At 39.1% G+C, this 23,332-nt stretch overlaps 2 protein-coding genes across 17 annotated transcripts in view; one reads left to right on the top strand and one right to left on the bottom strand.

Annotated features, from left to right (window-relative positions):
- Positions 1-16,925, bottom strand: part of VEZT (vezatin, adherens junctions transmembrane protein) — an 82,838-nt gene extending 65,913 nt beyond the window's left edge. For 3 of the 16 annotated variants that reach the window (XM_023228973.2, XM_023228167.2, XM_023228246.2), the window contains exons 1-2: positions 16,785-16,905; positions 10,498-10,554 (exon numbers count right to left, since the gene is read on the bottom strand). In XM_023228973.2, the coding sequence (XP_023084741.1) occupies positions 10,498-10,554; positions 16,785-16,820 (93 nt within the window). In that variant the 5' untranslated portion in view covers positions 16,821-16,905. Of the gene's footprint in view, positions 1-3,519; positions 3,655-10,497; positions 10,555-16,784 lie in introns of those variants that run through there. The other 13 variants (XM_023229045.2, XM_023228388.2, XM_023228326.2 and 10 more) reach the window with 10 other exon arrangements.
- A 282-nt stretch (positions 16,926-17,207) lies between these two features.
- FGD6 (FYVE, RhoGEF and PH domain containing 6) overlaps positions 17,208-23,332 on the top strand; it is a 136,401-nt gene continuing 130,276 nt past the window's right edge. The window contains exon 1 of the mRNA XM_023228057.1: positions 17,208-17,446. Within this exon, the coding sequence (XP_023083825.1) occupies positions 17,431-17,446 (16 nt within the window). The 5' untranslated portion in view covers positions 17,208-17,430. The remainder of the gene's footprint in view (positions 17,447-23,332) is intronic.

Below are 23,332 nucleotides of genomic sequence, written 5' to 3'. Positions count from 1 at the left end.
AGCATTTGCCTCACATTATACAAGGTTAGAAATTGGCTGCAAAGATTCTTGGGGGCTACAGAAACAATGGTACTCTAGTCTTAAAAATTACTTTCAAAACTAGCTTAATGGGTTTCAAAAACAACTCATTGAAAATGGAGGCCCGGTGCGATGTCTCTCGTCTGTAATCCCAGCACTTTGGGAGGCCGAGGCGGGCGAAGCACCTGGGGTTATGAGTTCGAGACCAGCCTGACCAACATGGAGAAACCCCGTCTCCACTAAAAAAAAAACAGAAAATTAGCCAGGCGTGGTGGCGCACGCCTGTAATCCCAGCTACTCGGGAGGCTGAGGTAGGAGAATCATTTGAACCCGGGCGGCGGAGGTTGCGGTGAGCCCAGATGGTGCCATTACACTCCAGCCTGGGCAACAGGAGCGAAACTCTGTCTCAAAAAAAAAAAAAGGAGACAATGGATAGAAAATTCAGCCAACATGAAGCAACAGCTTTTTAATTTACAATAAGCCCACATAAACCAGTAAGAAGAATATTTTTTTTAAATTGTAGAAATCGGTAAAGGAGGCCGGGCGCGGTGGCTCAAACCTGTAATCCCAGCACTTTGGGAGGCCGAGACAGGCGGATCATGAGGTCAGGAGATCGAGACCATCCTGGCTAACACGGTGAAACCCCGTCTCTACTAAAAAATACAAAAAAAACTAGCCGGGCGAGGTGGCGGGCGCCTGTAGTCCCAGCTACTCAGAAGGCTGAGGCAGGAGAATGGCGTAAACCCGGGAGGCGGAGCTTGCAGTAAGCTGAGATCCGGCCACTACACTCCAGCCTGAGCTACAGAGCGAGACTCGGTCTCAAAAAAAAAAAAAAAAAAAAAAAAAAAAGGGTAAAAGATATAAAGAAGTAGTTCAAAGAAAAAAATACAAATGGGTCAATATAACTGAAAACATATTAAACTTCACCTTTGAAGAAATGCAAATTGAAACAAAGATATAATTTTTACCTATTAGTTGGCAATAATTAAGAAGTCTGAGAATACTCAGTTTTGGCAACATGGGAATACAGACACCTCATACACTATTAGTGGGAGTATAGGTATAAAAATGTAAATGCAAATATCCGTTGACCTAGCAATTTTACCACTAAGCTTCCAGTCTATGAATACAATTTAAAAAGCATGTCAAATATACATACAAGAATATTCACTATTACTAGCCATTTAAAAACCTCATTTATGTTTTAATAAACCCACAAAATGGAATAACACATTTATGTATGTTACATATATATACACACACATATATATACACACACATACACATATAGATGAATGTAGTTACGCTGAGAACAATCTGAAAGAAAATACACCAACATTGGCCAGGCACAGTGGCTCATGCCTGTAATCTCAGCACTTTGGGAGGCTGAGGTGGGGGGATCACCTGAGGCTAGGAGTTTGAGACCAGCCTGGCTAACATGGTGAAACCCTGTGTCTACTAAAAATACAAAAAAATTAGCCAGGCATGGTGGCACATGCCTGTAGTCCTAGCTACTCGGGAGGCTGAGGTGGGAGAATCACTTTAACCTGGGAGTCGGAGGTTGCAGTGAGCCAAGACTGTGCCTTTGCACTCCAGCCTTGGCGAGAGAGTGAGACTGTCTCAAAAAAATAAAAAATAAAAATAAAAAATAATTAAAAAAAGAAAATATACCCAAGTGATTACAGTGGTACTTCTGGGAAGAAAGGTGAACTTGCAAAGGAAAAGGGGGCTTAAGGGAGAGCTGATCCTTTCCCTGTATTATGTGAATTTTTTACAATGAGAACATATTCATGTGTTATCTGTGTGGAAAAAGGTAGTTAAGGTCTGCTAAGAAGAAAAAAAAAAAAAGAAAAGAAAAAAAGAAGGTACCCAATTACATGTGAGTTTAGTAAATGAATAGAATGAGCCAATACACTTTTCCATATAAAAACTAATGATGGGGTAGGTGCAGTGGCTCACCCCCATAATCCCAGCACTTTGGGAGGTTAAGCCATGTAGATCACTTGAGCCAAGGAATTTGAGACCAGTCTGAGCAATATGGAGAAACCCTGTCTCTACAAAAAATACAAAAATTAGCCGAACATGGTGGTACACACCTGTGCTCTTAGCAACTCAGGAGGCTGAGGCAGGAGGACCGCTTGAGCTTGGGAAGTAGAGGATGCAGTGAGCTCAGATTGTGCCACTGCACTCCAGCCTGGGCGACAGAGTGAGACTCTGTTTCAAAAAACCCAAAAATTAAAACAAACAAAAAAACCCAAACCAAACCAACCCCAAAACTAATGCTCTACTTCAACAATTACACATTCCTTTATTTAAAATGTCAGTACGATATCTAAACCACATTATCAGGTTTGGCAAAATGCTAACTATTGTCAGATGTCAGATGTTATTTGGGCCACGCAGTCCATATTAAATACAAAAAGCAACAAGAAAACACAGGCACACTAGCTACTAACAGAGAAGGGAGTATAAGTCATAAAGCATTGGCACAAAAGCCCGAAATTGTGTAATGTTTGAGAAGGAACTTTGTTAACACAGACTTCACACCTATATGAATCTGTGCTTATTCTGGTTCAAAGGATCAAAAAGCCTTTGATTTCCATTCCCAAGTTACAGAATTCACCAAGCTATATGTAACTTTTCTTCAAGTTTGTACCAATTTGTAATTTCTCTGGGAAAAAAGTATTCTCTACATACTACCATGTAAATTACATATTTTTAAAAGTTTCTACCATGCCAACAGAACCTCTAAAAGATCTTTAATTCAAAATAAAATCTCTAGGGAAAAGGTATCTGCAACTAAAGAGATTTGATGGGAAAATACTTGCCTGAAAATTATTATGTGTTATTTCAAAGCATTTAAAAAAATATTTTATCTTTGAATATAGCTTAAAGCTATAGGTCTAAATGTGACTATCACATATAGAACAACAATATATCGTTTTTGGAAAATACCACTGAAAAGGATTAAACTCCTCTTGTTAATTGCTATGATTTCCATGTTTTTCCAGGCTAGCTGCAGAATATCACAAAATAAACTGATGAGTAAAACTGTAACAAATTATAAAAGGCAGTGATTTTTCTCAATTTTTAATGAGGAATCTACTTAAAAGGCTAAATCTCTGTCAAAATTAACAAAACCCCATGATGGAAAATAAATTTCCCCATAATTGTATTGCCAACGTAGTAAATTTCTATAGACTTTTCACTTATCTTTAATTCAGTACACAATCACAAAGTATAATCTGAAATTAACTACTTTGTGCCTTTATCTCCCTTAAACCTTAAACCTTAGATAATATCAGGATATTAAAGATATAAAATAATAGGAAATGCTTTTCGGAGCATTCACATTTCAACATAATTTCTAACTTAGTATACCAAAAGCCCCAAATTCAAGCATTAATTAATTAATCAGCAAAGTAAAATCGAATCATAGAATTTAAAGAGATTAAGCTAAAAGGGTCCATTAAAATTGGTCCAACTAATTAAACTACTCACAGACAGCATGGTTCTAATTTCTCCAGTTGACCTAAATGAAAAATTTACTGCCTCTTGTCCATATTCTTTTTTGATCCATATATTTCTTTCTTTGATGATTCCCACTTGTTTCTCCAGAAGAACTACAGTACAAAATGGCCACTGAATTGGAGGGCGTGCCTCTGTCATTACTAAGCATTTTCCTATCAGAAGCAGCCCTTTGAAAAAAAATCTGAACATTATTTCTTCAGTGCTGTTATTACTCAGCAACTACAGACGAAGGTAATAGGAATACTGGAGTTTTAAAAATGCCTTCAAAGGATGTTTTTAGTGTGAGTGTTTATTTAAAAGTTTTTAAATAAACCAAGAAAAAGTGAGACACATGTATTAATAAGTTTGTCTGGCTGTAGGCTTCTAATATTTTCCACTGAAATCCTATCCAATGATTCTTATATGAGATGTAATAAATAGCAAACATTTTAAAAAAGAGTAACCTTACGATTTCTCAACACAACAGTACAAATGTACTTAAGTGCAATACTACCTAAGTCCAAAATCTAAATAAAAATCAAACATACCCATCAAAAGACTAAGAGATGCAATGGGAGAAAACTGACTCACATAGCTTTTATGCTCTATTGACTAAAAAGCAAGGACAGCAGTGGATTGTCTTAACTAAGTGGAGAGAAGCCAGCAACGGTAGATTGATATCTCCCTGGTTCTGATGCTACTTTTAATATTATTTGAAATCTAGCTAATTAACTGGCACATATCAGTCACTTAAATGAATGCAGAGCAGAAGCAAGGAGAGGAAGCAAAACTTCATTTTCAACTGCTTTAAGACAAAGGCCAGAAGATCAAACACAATTGGCAAAATGTTGGATGTGAGGAGAGCATGCAGTAAACTTTAATATAATGTTTGGATATTATGAGATAACATCCAACTTTACTTCCCTTGCTTCTTATCCCAAAATAAAAAAAAAAAAAAATGAAAAAAAAGGAAAGATAACTGGACACAATGACTTGCACAGGATGAGGTGAGAGGAGAAGATAGTTGGAGCCTAGGAATTCAAGGCTGCAGTGAGCTACTATTGCACCACTTGTACTCCAGCCTGGGTGACAGAGTGAGACTGTCTCAAAAAAACAGAAAAAAGAAGAAAAAATCCATTTTGATAAAGGTCTTAATGAGATATAATATTAAAAGTTGTGGATTAATCAGCAAAAACCTCAACAATAAGAGATAGGAGGCTATATTCTGTCAACTACATAAATTACAATGCAGATTTTAAAATAAAAGATGTCCTCAAATATGTTATTTCAAGTAAAAAGTAATGGGCACACTGATTTGCTATAGTGGGAATAATAACAACAGGAAGTCTCAATGTATACTATAAACAATACTCAAAAAATCCAGAGGCAATGAAGTTAGTACACTTTTTTTTTTTTGAGACAGAGTTTCACTCTGTTGCCCAGGCTGGAGTGCAATGGCGTGATCTCGGTTCACTACAATCTCCGTCTCCTGGGTTCAAGCAATTCTCCTACCTCAGCCTCCTGAGTAGCTGGGATTACAGGTGCCCGCCACCACACCCAGCTAATTTTTGCGTTTTTAGCAGAGACACACTGGTCTTGAACTCTTGACCTCAGGCGATCTGCCTGCCTCACCCTCCCACAGTGCTGGGCTTACAGGAATGAGCCACTGCACCTGGTTGGAGTTAGTACACTTTCTAACACTGTGCCCCTGTCGAGTACACTGAGCTTTGAACTTTTTTTCCTAAATCCTTAAGGCATGAATTGCTTCTAGGAACTCAGAGAACATCTGGTGCAGAACCAAGGAAAACTGAAATTGAGTCAGGATTTTTAAGATAAAAAGAGACTGGAAATGAGTAGATTCTTTTCCTGTATTTTCTAATTAATGGAAGCCTCTAAGGGCCTACTCTCATTTATTCAATCCACTAGATAGTTTCCGATCCCCTAGAACAGATTTAAGAAAAATTTCATACCAAAGGATGATACGGTATAAAGGATAATCCTGGGAAACAAGTTCTAGAGAAATTAAATGATTTATTCAGAATCTCATTACTAATTTATTTAGTCTCTTGACTCCTCATCTAGTCCTCTTTCCACAATGCTTTTAACAGAATGAAAACTTTCAATATAGCTGCACATAAAATACTGAGGTAACTACAAAAAGTAATGTAGGCACTGTGTGTGTCATAGCTTGAGACAAAGGGACTTACATTTTAAAAAATACAATAAAAAATACATAAAAGAGAGAACAACTTCCTACTTTTCTTGGATGTTTAGACGTAAAAGAGAAAAAAATGTTTAAATTGGAGCCCCAAGGATCTGTGAAGAAGCCAAAACAGAAGAAATGACACAACATAAGCAGAAAAAAAGCAGACTTGTTCCCCGAGAATAATTTTTGTAATTCATATTAAACATGGAATTTCTTCTTGCATATCTTGGTTATAAACCGGAGTTGGTGTTTTGTTTTTGTTTTTGTTTTCAGACAGGGTCTCATTTCATTGCCCAGGCTGGAATGCAGAGCTGCAATCACAGCTCACTGCAGCCTCAACCTCCTGGGCTCAAGCAATCTTCCCACCTCAGCCCCCAAAGCAGCTTGGACTGCAGGTACATGCTACCACACCGGCCAATTTTTACATTTTCTGTAGAGACAGGGTCTCACTATGTTGCCCAGGCTGGTCTTGAACTCCTGAGCTCATGTGATCTTCTAACCGCAGCCTCCTAAATTGTTGGGATTACAGGTGTGAACCACCATATCTGGCTAGACTTGGTCTCAATGGTCAATCTTTGATGTCAATAGAGTTGTGATTTAATAACACTATTAATAAATATTATTCCTATTATAGATAGTGATAGCATGAATTTTGCTATGCTTCTAATCTCAGCTACTACTTGGAACTAGATTATTTTAAATAATACAACTTCAGGGCTTTATGTTTGACAAACTGAAACTCAGGATATATTTAAAAAATAAAATGATATAATAATACTTTAAATTTTGTATGTATAATTGTTCTAGACAGAAAGCTCCATTATCAGAATAGCAAATACTGTCCATATATATGTTCACAGACAAAAACAATATTCTTCCATTAGTCAAATCAAAAATGCAAGTAAGAAAGAATCCACAATTATTACTTAGGGAAAAAATGCTTTAATGTTTCTCAGAGATGTATAGTAACTTTTAAAAATACAAAGAAAGGGGAATCTCTCTAGGAAGACAGAAATTTTTTAAAACTTCCTTTTAAATGTGAAAGGTTTTGTGAGAGTCATTTCCTTTCATTCAACTGATTAAGTGCTATGGGGGAAAAGGATGAAAGCTGAACATATGGCCAACAAAGGGTTGACATTTAATAACTTACATAGAAGTATCAAAGAAGTTGGAGAAGAAAAAATCATGATAAAATGGGCAAAAATTATCTTTCTCAGCCAGGAACAAAAGAAAAGAGGAAGAATGAATTTAAACAAACACCAAAAACAGTAAAGAGTTCACCTACAGATGATAAGGTACCAAGGCAAGAGATCTGAGTAAAAGATCCCTTTAATATAATATTGTCCTAATAGAAGAAAGTTACAAAGGAATGGTTTAAATGAACTTCAAATGATGCAAAGAGGCAGAAAAATTAGTCTTTCAGATTTAAAAAGTCTTATTTCCAGGCACTCTTCCCTCTAGGAATAGCAGGGTTTAAGACGGAATAAATGACCTGAAGTTTCTGCAATTAAAAGTTAAGGTCCGGTGCAGTCATTCATGTCTATAACCCCAGCACTTTGGGAGGCCGAGGCAGAAGAATTACTTGAACCTGGGCAACATGTCAAGACCTATTCTCTGCAAAAAATACAAAAATTGGCTGGGCATGGTGGCTCATGCCTGTAATCCCAGCACTTTGAGAGGCCGAGACGGATGGATCACCTGAAGTCAGGCGTTCGAGACAAGCCTGGCCAACATGGCGAAACCCCATCTCTACTAAAAATACAAAAATTAGCAGGGTGTGGTGGCATGTGCCTGTAATCCCAGCTACTGGGGAGGCTGACACAGGAGAATCACTTGAACCCGGCAGGTGGAGGTTGCAGTGAACCGAGATCATACCATTGCACTCCAGTCTGGGTGACAAGAGCAAAACAAAATTCCATCTCAAAAAAAAAAAAAAAAAAAAAAATTAGTAGGGCATGATGGCACATGCCTGTAGTCCCAGCTACTTGGGAGCTGAGATGAGATAATCACCTGAGCCTGGGAAGTGGAGGCTGCAGTGAACAGTGATTGTTCTATTGGAGGCCAGCCTGGTGACCGAGTGAGACCTTGTCTAAAAAACAGTTAAGAAAGCAACATCAGAACTTTAACACCTTTCTAAAGTTATTGGAGAATTCTTACTCTCAAAACACTGTAATTAATGATGACGATAATAGAGTAAAACAACAATCTGGGTATTTCATGCTTATTTTGCTAATACTCATGTTAGACATAGTATCCATCATTTTCTAAACTTTGTTCTTCTGCTGTTTAGCCTAAGTGGTCTGAGATGAGGTTATACTGTCCTTCTCAATTCAGCCTCTTAGAGCAGAATGATGATAGAAGATTCTGATTAAAACAAATGATCTTATAGAAGGAGGAGTCAGCCTCCAATATAATGGAATTAACCTTGAAAGTATATAGGGAATCTAGCTCTGATAAAATGAAGGTAATCAGATTCTAGGGCAAGAAATGGGAATTGGGCCTGGGCACTTCACTCTTCCTTTCCTCCCTTAGTCCTTCTCTTATATTATCTTTCAGTGCACATCTACTCCTCTCAGACTAAGAGGACTCAATGTTATCACTGAAAGGAAAAATACAATGACCCAAAATATAATACTGTAAAATTTACAAATAATCCAAGAAATAGAAATTAAAACAAGATACCTCAAATAGTTTGTTTTAAGGGAAGGGATGCTGTTGGAATATTTTCCAAAACTCTGCATGATTTAAATTTTTAACTTTAATGCAGCATGTAATTCTCTAGGTAAGTCTCAAGACATGAATCAGTCTGCTTTCTGACTCTGAAGATCATTAAAATAACAGTATTACAATAAATATACCAAAAAAAAAAAAATCACAGTTAAATTTTCTTAGGGGAAGCAAGGTTAGGCCCTAAGACAGATATGGCAAACTGGCTTGTTCAATCTCTATTCTATAATCCTTCTTCCAGTGTACCTCTTGTGTTACAGAGGCAGCAAAGCTACATCTGACATTTCCCAAATTATCTTGCAGCTAGGATTCTAGATATAAATTAGGGTTTCCCCAAGTAGGAGTGCTGTGTAAGAGATTGGGAAGGTGGAAGAGAAGCAGAAGTCCACTTTTGGCTCCTTTGGCTTTTGTTTCATCTGTTCTTTTTTTTTAAAAAATAATAATAATAAAGGCAAAGTCTCAATCTGTCACCAAGGCAGAGTGCAGTGGCCTCATCAAAGCTCATCGCAGCCTTGAATTCCTGGGTTTAAGCAATCCTCCTGCGTCAGCCTCCTGAGTAGCTAGGGCTACAGGTGCATGTCACCATGCCCAGCTAATTCTTTAAAATAATTTTTTATAGAAACAAGGTCTCGCTATGTTGCCCAGGCTGGTCTCAAACTGCTGGCCTCAAGTGATCGTCTGATCCTCCCATTCCTGGCCTTGTTATTTCATTTGTCCATTTGTTCTTTCATTCCTTCTCTTCCCTCCCTCCCTCCCTCTTTCTCTTTTTCTTTTTTTTCCTATGAAACAAAGCTGTGAGGCAAAATGTTTCTATAGCAGTATTCCAATATGGGTTCTCCAGCTTCTTGGTAACACAGCTGCAGATGTGCAGATGTGGTAGAGACAGTGGAGACACTCCAAGTTCCAATACCAAGGTATCACTTTGTTAGGTTATTGCGAAGCAGATGTGGTGATGGCTTCTGATTTCTGGACTGTAACTATGATCATAATCAAGTGCTCTTGCCTTCATGAGCATAGCAACTTTGATAGAGCTTGATCCTGTAGGCCTTCCAATGATAATCTAACCACCAATTCCCTATGCTAAATTCCTTTCTGTTTATGGCACACGGACAGCTTTCTGTTTACTGCATTAACAGGGGTCCCCAACCCCCAGGCCCACACAGCACTGGTACTGGTCCATGGCCTGTTAGGAATACAGCCTACGGCCGGCAGGCAGGTGGGCCAGTGGGTGAGCGAGGATTACTATCAGAGCTCTGCCTTCTGTCAGATCAGTGGCAGCGTTAGATTCTCATAGGAGCAGGAAACCTATTGTGAACTGCGCATGTGACAGATCTAGGTTGTGTGTTCCTTATGAGAATCTAACTAATGTCTGATGATCTGAGGTGGAACAGTTTCATCCTGAAACCATCCTCCATCTGTGGAAAAATTGTCTTCCATGAACCCAGTCCCTGGTGCCAAAAACCAGTCACTGTGCATTAGGATGTACAGTTGACACAGTACTTAGTATCTAGAAGTAGGGCTGACTTAGCAGAACCTGAAATATGTTCCACTGGCTGAGTAATCAAGTGGTAGATGGCAAGAAAACATTGTGCCTAACAAGCTTTCAGCTCTTCAAAAGAAGCCCTTTCTCAGTCAGTGGCCTGAGATCTAAATGGAATGAAAGTGGTAACAGTGGTAGAGGGGGTTATAGTTCTCATAGGTGGTAAAGCACACATGCAGGAAATAAGATGGCTGCTCAAAGCCTTTCTGAAGAAGAATCCCCTGATAAGAGTTATAGTTTAGCTGGATGTGGTGGCACATGCCTGTACTCCCAGCTAGTCAGGAGGCTGAGTTGGGAGGATAGCCTGAGCCAGGAGTTGGAGGCTGCAGTGAGTTATGATGGTAACACTGCATTCCAGCCTAGGGAACAGTGCAAGACCCTGCCTCAAAAAAAAAAAAAGAGAAAAAAGAAAAAGTTGTGGCTTTAGGTACAGCAATGCAATCACTAACAAATAGTAGCCATCGAAGGAAAGAATTCAGACAAGAAACACCCAAACCTCTCTGGCGCTCTTTCCTCCATCCTCTGATCTGCAGGTCCTTCCCACTGGTCGAACCTAAATGGAACCCAGAGGACAAGGGAATACAGTGATGCAGTCCATAATGATCAGGGTGGAATTATGCGTCTGAGGGATACATGGAGAAAAATAATCACCAACGATAACATCAATCCCTCAACTATACACTTGGGTATTAAATAAGAAATAAAAATGGAACTTATACAACTGTGAGACAAACTACATTTCAAAACTTGCGTGATACAACTGAAGCAATACTCAGGGAAATTTATAGCCTTACAAGTTATTTTCGGCATTTAGGTTTTTAACTCAAGAAGCTAAAGAAAACAGAACAAAAATAGCAAAATAAACACAAATAGATGAATGGAAATGGATAAAAGTAGAAATTTAAAAAAATTTAAAACCACAAACAAATTCAATAGAACTGATCAAACAAAATCAACAACTAGTTCTTTGAAAAGTCTACCTGGGGCCAGGCACGGTGGCTCACATCTGTAATCTCAGCACTTTGGGAGGCTGAAGCGGGTGGATCACCCGAGGTCAGGTGTTCAAGACCAGCCTGGCCAACATGGTGAAACCCCATCTCTACTATAAATACAAAAATTAGCTGGGCATGGTGATGGATGCCTGTAATCCCAGCTACTTGGGAGGCTGAGGCAGGAGAAGTGCTTGAACCCAGGAGGCGGAGGTTGCAGCGTGCCAAGACCCTGCCATTGCACTCCAGCCTAGGCAGTAAGAGTGGAACTCTGTCTCAAAAAAAATGAAAAGTCTATCTGGTAAGTTGACACTCCAGCGCATCTATGCAAAACAAAAAGAAAAATATAACAACAATCAGATCTAATTCATGCTCTAAATGAAACTAAAAATTAAGAGACTACTAAGAATATATCAACAATTTTGAAAACCTAGATAAAAAGCAATTTGCTGGAAAAATTTAATAAAAGGTAATATTTACTGAGTGTTTACAATGTGTCAAGTACTCATCTAAGTAATTCACTTATATTAAATCATTCAGTACTCACAACTACCTTACGAGACAGATACTGTTATTTTTATTTAATATGGAGAAAACTGAAGCTTAGACAAGTAACCTGCTCAAAGTCACATTAACTAATAAATAGCTGACCTAGGATTTCTTAGGTTATCCAGCTTCAGAGCCCATATCTTTAACTATATTACACTGCCTTTCAGAATAAAAAAGTTACCAAAATAGAAAATTGTACCTGAGCAATAACCATAAAAGAAATTGAACTGATAGACAACATTCAGTCTCTTTTCCCCAGGTAAGGCCAATTTAGCTATACCCTGAAGAAACAGAAAATTCTCATTTTGTAAAATCAGTCCCAGAGCACAGAATGAAATGGGAAGTTGCCTGACTCATTTAGAAGGCAAGTAATAAATGTTCATAGATTGGAAGATTCAATATTGTAAAGATGTTAAGTTTCCCCAAAGTAATTTATAGCTTCAAAGCAATTTCAATCAAAGTCTCAGTAGGTCTTTTTTTCCCCACAAAAACTGACAGGCTGATCTAAAATTTATATGGAAATATAATAGGCCAAGAATAGCCAAAGGCAATCTTGAAGAAAAAATACAGCTAAAGGGTCTTATGCTATCAGATATTAAAACCTATTTTTAAAATTATAGTAATTAAAATGACGTGGTATTAACACAAGAATAGACAAAATGATCAATGGCAAATAAGAAAGGGTCCAGAATGAGATTCACACATAAAAGGTTCCCTGGTTTATGACACAGGCAACACTACAGTTCAGTGGGGGAAAAAATGATCTGCTCAGTAAACGGTGCCAGGTCAACTGGACATCCACATGGGGAAAAAAAAAAATGTTGAGCTTCACTTGTTACCATACAAAAATCAGTACCAGATGGATGACAGATCTAAATGGGAAAAGGTCAAATAAAGCTTTTAAAGAAAATATCTTTGTGACCTTAGAACAGGCAAATTTTTTTTAACAGCACTAATCATACAAGAATAAGGTTTAACTGGATTATAGTAGTTTCTGTTCATTGAAAGACACAATTAAAAGTGTGCAGAAGCCACAAGTAGCCCAAGGTAAGATATATGAGGTATATATAGTTGTCTCTTTATTCATGGGGAATTGGTCACAGGACTGGGGCAAATACCCAGTCCATGGATGCTCAAGTCCCTTACATAAAATGGCATAGTATATGCATATAACATACACACATTCTCCCACATATTTTAAATCATCTGTAGATTATTTGTAATACCTAATACAATGTGAATGCTATATACATAGTTGTTATCCTGTAAAGTTTTTTATTTGTATTATTTTTTGAATATTTTTGAGTATTTATTTATTTCGAGATATGGTCTCACTCTGTCCCCCAGGCTGGAAATGTAGCTCACTGCAGCCTCAAATTCCTGGGCTCAAGCAATCTTCTGCCTCAGGCTCTGGAGTAGCTGGCATTACAGGCATGCATCACCACACCTGGTTAATTTTTTTTTTTTTTTTTTTAATATGCAGGGTCTTGTTAATGTTGGCCAGGCTGGTCTCAAACTCCTGGCTTCAAGCAATACTACTGCCTTAGCCTCCCAAAGTGCTGGGATTATAGGCATGAGCCACCTTACTGGGCCTGAGTATTTCCTTTTTTTTTGAGATGGAATCTCACTCTGTCACCCAGAGCAATGTCCGCCTCCTGAGTTCAAGCGATTCTCATGCCTCAGCCTCTAGAGTAGCTGGGACTACAGGTGCACGCCACTATCAGCTAGTTTTTGTATTTTTTAGTAGAGACGGGGTTTCGCCATGTTGGCCAGGCTGGTCTCGAACTCCTAGTCTCAAGTTATCCTCCTGGCTCAGTTTTCCAAAGTGCTAGGATTACAAGCGTGAGCCATGCTTGGTCCAATCTGTAGATGTGGAACTCTCAGATAAGGAGGGCCAACTGCGTCTCTAACAAAGGGCTTGTATCCAGTGTAGGTAAAGAATTCCTTCAAATCAGTAAGAAAAAGAGACAACCCAATAGAAAAAAATACAAGAAATTTGATGTGGCTTCACAAAATGGATATACAATTGGCTAATAAACACATTAAAAATCTTAATATCTTTATCAAGGAAATACAAACTAAAAACCTCAAGGAGATACCAAGACATAAACACTAGAATCATAAAAAGAAAAACACTAAAATTAGCAAGTGTTGATGAGAATGTGGGGCAAAGGGACCTCTCATACCTTCCTGGCTGGAGAATAAACTGGTACAGCCACCTTGGAATAAAATTTGGCAATATCTACAGAAATATCTATGTATTTGCTATGACCCAGCAATTCCATTCCTACATACATATCCGCCAGAAATATGTTTAACCAAACACATACGAAAAGGTTCACAGTAGCACTAGTTTAAACCTGGGAACTACTCAATGACCATCGACAGAAGAATGAATTTAAAAATGATCATATATTCACATGGAATGCTATGCAGAAATAAAAATTCTCATGTTAACAATATGGACGAATCTCACAAATAAAGCCAGAGAGGAAAACAAAAGTCAGAAATAAGAGAGTATATAAATAGAAATGCACAGTGTCTAAACAATAAAAATAGACAAAATTAATCTAGGTTATTACATTTAAAGAGTGGTCATTTTGGGGTAGGGAATAGTGATGGAAAAGGACCAGGAGGAGCTTCTGGTGTGCTGGTGATGTTGTTTCTTTTTCATTTTTTATTTTTTGGGGGCAGAGTCTGGCTTTGTCATCCAGGCTGGCGTGCAGTGGTGCGATCATGGCTCACTGCAGCCTTAACCTACCCAGGTTCAAGTGATTCTCCCACCTCAGCCTCCCCAGTAGATGGGACTACAGGCACGTTCCACCACGCCCAGACAATTTTTGTATTTTTTGTGGAGACTGGGTTTCGCCATGCTGTCAGGCTAGTCTCAAACTCCAGGGTCGAGGGATCCATCTGCCTCAGCCTCCCAAAGTGCTGAGATGACAGGTGTGAGCCACCACACCCAACCTGTCCTGTTTCTTGATCTGGGTGCTGGTTACATGGGTGTGCTCAACATGTGAAAATATAACCATCTGCACACATGTGATTTGTGCCCTGTCCTTCTATAAATTATACTGCAATAAAAATTGTGTATAACAAAAAGCAAACAAACAGCAAACTGCAAATTTTTCTGCAAGTATGACAAAGGCTTAGTAATATATGAAGAACTCACGCAGGTCAATTTTTTAAAAGCTAGCAGCCAATAAGAAAATGAGCAACAAATATGAAGAGAAATGTTCAAAGAAATAAAAATGGGTAATAAATATATAAATGCACAAAATGTAAATTAAAACAATGGAATGTTATTTTTGCCTACCAAATTAGCAAAGATGAAAAGAAACTGTTAAAGCTGTTGTTGAGGATTTGGTGAAACCAATACTCTCTTATTTTTAATGGAAACCTGAATTGGTATAACCTATCTGTGTAAGTCTTAAATGTTCATATTCTTTGACCCACTAGTTCTACTTCTAAAAATTATTCTGAAGAAAACCAGAGTTGTAGTTAAAGATGGGCTTATATCACTGTTGATTACAATGGTATTTTGAAAAAAAAAAAGGTTATATTATGATACACACGAGGGGATATTAATGTTTTCAAAGAATGATGAATGGGAAAAGATTCACGATAAAGTGAAAAATAGATACAAAATTCTATGTGGTATACCTTTTGTTCTAAAAAATATCACACACACATTGTGTCTTAATATAGAGGCTAAAACATTACACACACATAAACACACTTTACATAGAAATAAAGTCTATAAGAACATATACGATATTGTTAATAGTGACCATCTTTGGGTGGTGGGACAATGGGTGATTTTAACTTGGGGGCTTATTTTCTATAATAAAATGTTCCTTGAGCATATATTACTATTATATTCACAAGTCAAAAATCATGGATTAATAAAATACATCCATCAGTTACCCTTACTCTAGAAATCTATTTCTCTCTCCTTCAGCTGCCACATTCAATCTATAAACATTGAATCGATTTTAACTTACAAGTGTCTGTCCAAGCCATTATTTCATTACGTCTCTCATTTCCAAAATTCAGGCCCTTGTCTTCCCTAATGAACGCCTCATATCTAGACTCTTCATTTCGGTAAAATGGCCACATTTTCCACTGCTTCTAAATTGCAGCCACATCAAGCCACTTTACATAGTCACCCTCCACACCCCGCCCCCTAAAAATGCACACCAGGTACTTTCACACTTCCCAAGCTTGGCATACTCAGTTCTCTTTCCCTGTAATACATTTTCCCCTGTCGGTTTTTCTAATCCAATTCATAGTTAAAGATTCACCTCGGATATCGCGTACTGGGTGTAGCCTCTGGGAGGCCGGAAGAACAGAAACTAATCCTTCAATGACAGTTTGTACATATTTTAACATTTAACATTCTGTCCTGTCTATGCCTCGCTCTCTCGCTGCATGGCATGGGTAACTCCATTTTTAAATTTTCTTAAAATCTAGTTGGATGAATGAAAGTAAAGCGTACACATGCAATACACGTATGTACAGGGGTGCGAGTTTTGACCTGTGTCTGATGGAAAAAATGGCATCAAAAACACTCGCCCGATTTTTTTCATTCAAGATGGCAGAGAACGTCTTAAAATAGTCCCACACAAAAGCACTCACATCTAGAGCCTCGAGTCAGAAGAACTGGCTACACCTAGCGCAAGAGCAAAGGACAAAAGAATCGAATCTAGATGCTGAGACGCCCCGGCCCTAACCACCCACAGTAGGTCCCACATAAAGACTTTAAACCTTGTTAGAAAACCGGCACCTGCTGCCTTCATTCCGAGGGCCACGCCTTGACGGTGAACAGTGACCTGATGCATTTCTAGATACTGACCCAAAAAAATCGCGGATGGAAAAGGAGGCGGCTAAGTTGTGACTATCTAAAACGCACGATTCGGCCCCGCCCCAGCCGGGCGCAGTCTCCGCGCGGCACATCCATTCCTAGGAAGGAACAGACACCGCTCCAGCCCAGGGCCTGGCAACGGGGCACCGTCTGGGAATTCTGGGAGGGCCCGAGATACAAGCCGGCCACGGACAGGGCGCCTCTGGCTACACCTGTCAGGCGACGACGGACACTAGGCCCTGAAATCGCTGGGGTTCGGTAGTCGAGGCCAGCTGGAGCGCGTCACCCGATCCCTAGCCCCGGGAACGCCTTGCCTCCTGGCTTTCCATCTCGTCCTTCTCAAACAAAGGCAATCCACACCCATCGCCATTTTCCCCTTACCTCAAAAACCACCTCTTCGTCAAACTCCGGTGTCATCCTTCTCCGCCATGCCACCCGCCTCAGCACGATGGGAAATGAAGGCGGGAGAACGGGCGGCACGGAGCTCCAGCTCCTGCTCTTCTCGTGGGTCTAGAAAACTACAATTCCCAACATGCCTCGCCGCCGACGCCCACTTTTCGAGCCCGCTTATTGGAGAAGAGCGTGAGCGTGTGAGCGAGAGAGGCGGGAGCGAGCCGAAGCTCGAGCCTTCCGATTGGAGGAGACTAGGGCTTTTGTCTTCCTTTTACGACCGCGACTGGCAGGGGGCGCCCGCAGCACTGCTGATTTTTGGAGCCCGAAAAGGGCACGCGCCAGCGGAGACTAAGTGAGCACTGCTCGTGTCCGCGCCTGGCCGTCCGCCTGGAGCTCTACTGGGCGGCGCTCGTGCTCGCCCGCCCGCCCCCGGCGGCTCGCGCCCGGGAGCGCTGCAGGGTCGCTGGAGCTGGCCGCCTCCTTTGTGTGGCGCTCAGGCTGCGCCGCGGGGCGGCGGGACGGAATGTGGGCGCTGTGGGGGCTTTTCTCTTCTGCCCAAACTGTGGAGACAATGGACTGAAAGGGGAACATGGATTGAGGGGCCGAGCGGGGAAGCGAGCTGCACCGGGGAATCATGACTTCAGCAGCCGGTAAGTGAAGGCGCTCGCGCTGCTGCTGGAAAGTTTGTGGCGAGCGCTGCTAGGCTTGGGCTCGCGAGCAACTTTCTCCGCCGGGGTAGGCGAGTTGTGTGCCCCGTACCTTTGCCGAGCACCTCGGCAAGCTCGAAGCTAATGGGGTTCGCTCCCGGATTTCTTGTCTTTTCCTGCCCAGAGGTGCTGTTTGGAAACCCGGGATTTCTCGGGACCTCCCTTCCAAGGGGGATTCTGCTGGGGACTCTGCACCAGGTGAAACGCGATGTGTAAAGGGCGTTCGCTCATCTCTCCAGCAGCGCGAGGACTTCGCCTTTGCATGTGAAAATAGTGTAGATTCCCAACTTAATAAATCAGTTATTGTAGGCAAAGGCAGTGTTCTCAGCGTGTTCAATTTGGCCACTAAGTGAGTCGCTTTCAACCTTGGATCTGCTGGTAAACCTTTTACCCATTTTAAAGAGGCGTAGACATTGTCATCTCCTGGTGATTTTACCTCTGTTACCTGAGAAGCAGAGGAGTTGAGATTGTTAGAGTTTTGTTTTTTTGTTGTTTGTTTGTTTGCTTCTCTGCACCGAATTACAGATACTTTGTTTGTTTCCACCTGATTAGGGTAAACAAAGCTTTATTTTCTGTCTGCCTCCCATAGTTCTTTCCCCTTGATCAAAATGACAAAGCCTTTATCTTTGTGTGGATTTTCAGCAATTCTAGACGTTGTGTTTCTGAACATTCTTAAGGAACAATTTCTATTTTACAAAATAATTACCAAAGTGGTGTTACGATCACTTTATAAGTACATAGGTTAATTTTTAAACCAGAACTTATGTATTAAGTAGAGTGTTATGGATTCTTTTACGTTGTTGTCCACGTTGAAACAAACTTTCGTTAGAAATTTTATAGTGAAATAGTTCAAAGCTTCCTCTCAAAGTTACTTCCAGAATCAGCACTTAAGTATCAGATTAAATTTTCATTGCTTTTCTTGGCATTTGTTTAAAATTCTTGCAACTTGAAACTGTCAAACAGCACTCAAATGTTCTGATTTGTATTATTTCTAAAGCCTAGATATATTGTAGTATTGCATTGCTCCGTGTGCTCAGATTACAGCAAACGAAACAAGAAGTTAGCCAATAGGAAAAGAAAGCAAGAAGTAGGTGTTAGGTGGGTCTTTCCTTTTTGATGTTATATGCACATATATGAGATATCTTTATAAACTCTCTTTTCTTTACCAAAGGGAGGCTTTATACTTACATAAGGTAAATTATTTTCATTCTAAATTTCTGTGCCTTACCTTCGTTCAAGAAATTGATTTAAATTAAAAGTAGTTGGAAATTTTTAAATCCTTCCAGCCAGTTTTAGTTCTTTCCTTTTTGGAGGTGTCAAATGTATTTAAAATAACCGTATCTTATATGTATCAGTTTTCAATTCCAGTCTTAACAGTTTATAAGGAACAGGCACAGAAGCATGTAATTTGACATTTATGTAAACCCAATTTCTAGGGCCCAGACTGGAAGTTCATGATTCCTGCATTTGAATTATCCTAAAATAATGCAAGCTATTTTTGTATTTTATCAACTTTACAATTAAATAAATCCACAGAAATTTTTGTGGTGTTTAAAGTGGGACACTTCCTGTGTCTAGCAGAGTTGGTTGGTTTTTAGCATGGCTGGCTGAGAAGCATCAACTACTTTTTTGCTCACCCATCTGTTGGATTTATTATAATTCTTTCTGGTGTCTAGATGGGGAATATGGAAGAAAACTGGGGTTTTATTTCTACCCATTCTTATATGTATACATAGTTCTTACAAGCTGATTATGGTGCTTTTTGGGAACAATGGTCAAATTCATTGAAACGTTTAGGAAGGTTATTTGAAGTTAAGGGAGGGGATTTTTGCTTTTGAATCTAATCTGTGGTATTTGGAAGGGTTGGTTTAAGAAAATAAAAGGAATGTTGTAGAACATCTAGGTTATATATATCCAGCAGAAAAGCTTGCTTTGTTTTCCTGCGTCTATAAAAGAATCTGCCCTTGGTGGATATTTCAGAATTATTTTAAGCTGTATATGAAAAAGGAGAGGCTGAGCGCGGTGGCTCACGCCTGTAATCCCATCACTTTGGGAGGCCAAGGCAGGCAGGAGTTTGAGACCAGCCTGGCCAACATGGCAAAACTCTGTCTCTACTAAAAATACAAAAATTAGCCAGATGTGGTGGGATGCGCCTGTAGTCCCAGCTACTCCGGAGGCTGAGATGAAAATTGCTTGAGCCCGGGAGGCAGAGGTTGTGGTGAGCAGAGATCGAGCCACTGCGCTCTAGCCTGGGAGACAGAGCAAGACTCTGTCTCAAAAAAAAAAAAAAAAGAAAAAAGGAGAGAGAATTATAGGTATATATAGGTGTATATTTTGTGTCCTTTTGAACATGTACAGGTCACTGTCTCATTGTCTGTGCTTTGCATTTTGACTGGTCCAGTAGCCAGAGAGTGTACACGTGAACCACAGCCATCTGTGTGTAACAGATGACGAATATGTTTGTAATAGTTAGTAAAATGGTACTAGTGCTTTACTTTCTTACCTTATATTTCCCTGGAGCCAAACAGCTGTGTAAATAAAAGATTTGCTGCTTCGCTCTAAGAAGCTTTGGGTCTGACTGTTGATACAGTATTAAGATCCAAAGGTGCTAGATTTGTTGCCAAACGTCATGCACTTATTTCAAGAGTTTGACTTTGGAGCAGACCATAATATAATGGCTTATTATTTTTTGAGTTGTGTTTCTTCCAAAATACAGCCATGAAAAAAAAAATAATGAAGCATTTTGGATATTGCTATACCAGTGACTTAGTTGAATACTTGTTGCTATTAATAATTAAGGAATTATTCCATAATCCTGTTGAAATTGATTCCTGCTAACTTTTCAAAATATTATTCTACATTAAAATGGATGTACATTTTTGAATGTGATTATTTTTAGAGAAGACATTTTCTGTTACGGAGACGTATTAAAGAGTATGTATATGTGGCAGCTGTGATTATTCCCAGGCCCTGTTGTTAGCACTGGGATACATCAGTGAATGAGACAAAGTGCCTGCCCTTCTGGAGCTTGTGTCTTATGCTGAACACAGACAAAGGTGCACTGAAAAAACATCCACGCAGGAGAAAGAGGCCACAGTACATAAGGTTCTCCTGAAATGAGTATTTCAGAAGTTATCATCTCAGATTCCTATGGGCTTTAGAGGCCTGTTCAACTCCCCCATTTATAAGGAAGGAAAGTGAGGCAGCCAGATCTGCACAAGGCCCACAGTTAGGTTAGCCAGCTCCCTGAGTTAGGTCTTTGACTTCCTTCAATACACAGTTAACTAACAGTGGCAAGCCCAAGTTCACAGTTATTAATTGAATTCAGTGAGTAGGCATTGAGGGCTTTATGTACATGATAGGGCTTTGCTATATTTATTGGGAATCAACTCCAGCTCATACGTAGTTAACTGAATTTCTGTGACACTAGAACAGGAATTTATATCTCTTGGAAGCAGATTTGTGTACAAAACACATTTTTTAAAAAGAGTAAAATTGGTACTAGAGATTTTTATAAAATGATATTTAAATGACCCTGAAGTTTCTGACAAGGTTCTAAGATTTAGAAAGTAAAAGATTAACTTGATGAGATGAAGTTTTCTTCCAACTGTGGTAAAATAGCACATAAGATAAATTTACCATCTTACTCATTTTTAAATGTATAGTTCAGAAGTGTTAAGTACATTCGCATTGTACAGCCAATCTCAAGAACTCTTTATTTTACGAAACTATTTTTTTGTTTTTCCATGGTGACGGGGTCTTACTGTGTTGCCCAGGCTGGTCTCCAATTCCTGAGCTCAAGCAATCCTCCCACCTTGGCCTCCCAAGGTGCTGGGATTACAGGCATGAGCCACTGTGCCAGGCTGTCAAAACTAATTTTTAAAAAATTCTTTTAAAAATCCAGAGGTAGGATGTTTTGATAATGGTTTCAGAAATGAAATCAACTTGACAATCTGTCAGTTTTTATTGAGTAAGATGGGCAGTTGGGAAGAGACCTAAGGCATTCATACTTTCTCTTAAGACTTGACTTAATAAATGGAGGGTTTAATTTAATAGACATTTGCAGCTAGGTTTCTCACTAGGATTTGAAGGGTTTTTCAGTTATTTTCTGCCTTAAAAAAACCTCAAACAAAATTAACTATGCTTATTGAGCGGTTAACTGAAATTAGGTAGTATAGGAATTTGTATTATTTTGAAAATAATTCTTTTTTTATTGATGATGACATTATACCTAGAAATTGAGTGAGCAGACATGTATCATCATATAATCTTTATTGCACACACAGAAGTAGAGATTTAGGGAATTCTTCCTTGGTTGGTAAAAGGAAGTAGAGCACGCTACTCCTCTTTTTTTTAAAAAAACTCAGTTCCGTGTAATAGCTTCCCAAGTGTTGTGACTAATTTCCTTTGTTCAAAAGGAAATCATCACCAAATGAAATATCAGAGCTCCTGTCTAGTCAAGTAGATATCCAGCAGTCCTTTGCAGCAGATATTTTGAAAAGTTTTTTCAGTAAATTAAAGTTTTATTAAGTGTTAGATCCTGTCAAAAGAACAAATATAAACGTAAAAGATAAAATAGTTTTTATCTCATGTCTCTTTGGGGAAATATGGTCAATAATATGACAGTGAAGGTGGAAGAACGTAAAGGAACTTAGAGATATACAGGCTTTATTTATGTTTTCACTTTATAGGTCTTTTGTGTAAAGCTTTTATTAAATTCCTATAGTATAGGAGCAGATCTGTACCGATGCAGCATTGTATAATAGGTGTTAGTTAAAAACCTTATATATAATGTTGAGGAAGAATTGCTACACTAGAAATTGTGGTTATCTTTTAAATGTACTAGAACAGTGGATGTTAATGAGGAATAAACAACATAATCACCTGTGGAACTTAAAAGATGTACAGATGTCCCTAGAAACTCCAACTGGTTCACTCTGGGGTAGGGCCTAGACATGTGACTTTTTAAAGAATAGAGCTCTGTGAAGGAATATAATGAAAATTCTCAGCCAATTACTCTTGCAGAAAGAAATACCAGGTTTATTATGAGCCTTAAATAATACCAAAGAATTAATTTTCAGTTTTTAAGTTTAGAAAATTTCTGATTTCTGTCTTCCTTTTTAAAGATTGTTTTGGGGTTCTATCTATTGAGGTAGATAATTGATAAAAGACATTTATGCAACTCAATTATATTATCCTTGAGATAGAAGACTACTACTGCTTATTCACATGAGAAGTTTAAAGAGTTGCATCCTACATTTAACTGAGGCAAATTCAACTTTCAGCACTTGGCAAATGAATTGAAGAACTACTATGTGGGTCCCAAACTGAAGTCAATTATTTCGTTTATTGTCAATGAAAGATATGATGGGCTGGGCGCAGTGGCTCATGTCTATAATCCCAGCACTTTGGGAGGCCAAGTGGGTGGATCACGAGGTCAGGAGTTCGAGACCAGCCTGATCAACATGGTGAAACCCTGTATCTACTAAAAATACAAAACTTAGCCGGATGTGGTGGCGCACACTTATAATCCCAGCCACTCAGGAGGCTGAGGCAGGAGAATCATTTGAACATGGGAGGCAGAGGTTGCAGTGAGCCGAGATCGCGCCCCTGCTCTCCAGCATGGGCAACAGAGTGCCAGACTCCGTCTCAAAAAAAAAAGAAGAGAAAAAAAAGAAAGATATGGTAACCAGTTCCAAAGTTGGAGAAACAACCCATATTGGATTTATTTAAAAATGTACATTAGAACCAAAGCTATATAATTATAATATAAACCAAAGCTATATAAATAAAGCTATATAATTATAATTATGTAATTATATAGCTTTT

Source organism: Piliocolobus tephrosceles, chromosome 10 (assembly GCF_002776525.5).
Source record: "Piliocolobus tephrosceles isolate RC106 chromosome 10, ASM277652v3, whole genome shotgun sequence".
NCBI classification, from domain to species: Eukaryota; Metazoa; Chordata; class Mammalia; order Primates; family Cercopithecidae; genus Piliocolobus; species Piliocolobus tephrosceles.
The sequence above is the reverse complement of the archived record's forward strand: the minus strand, read 5'-3'. Positions and strand labels throughout refer to the sequence as shown.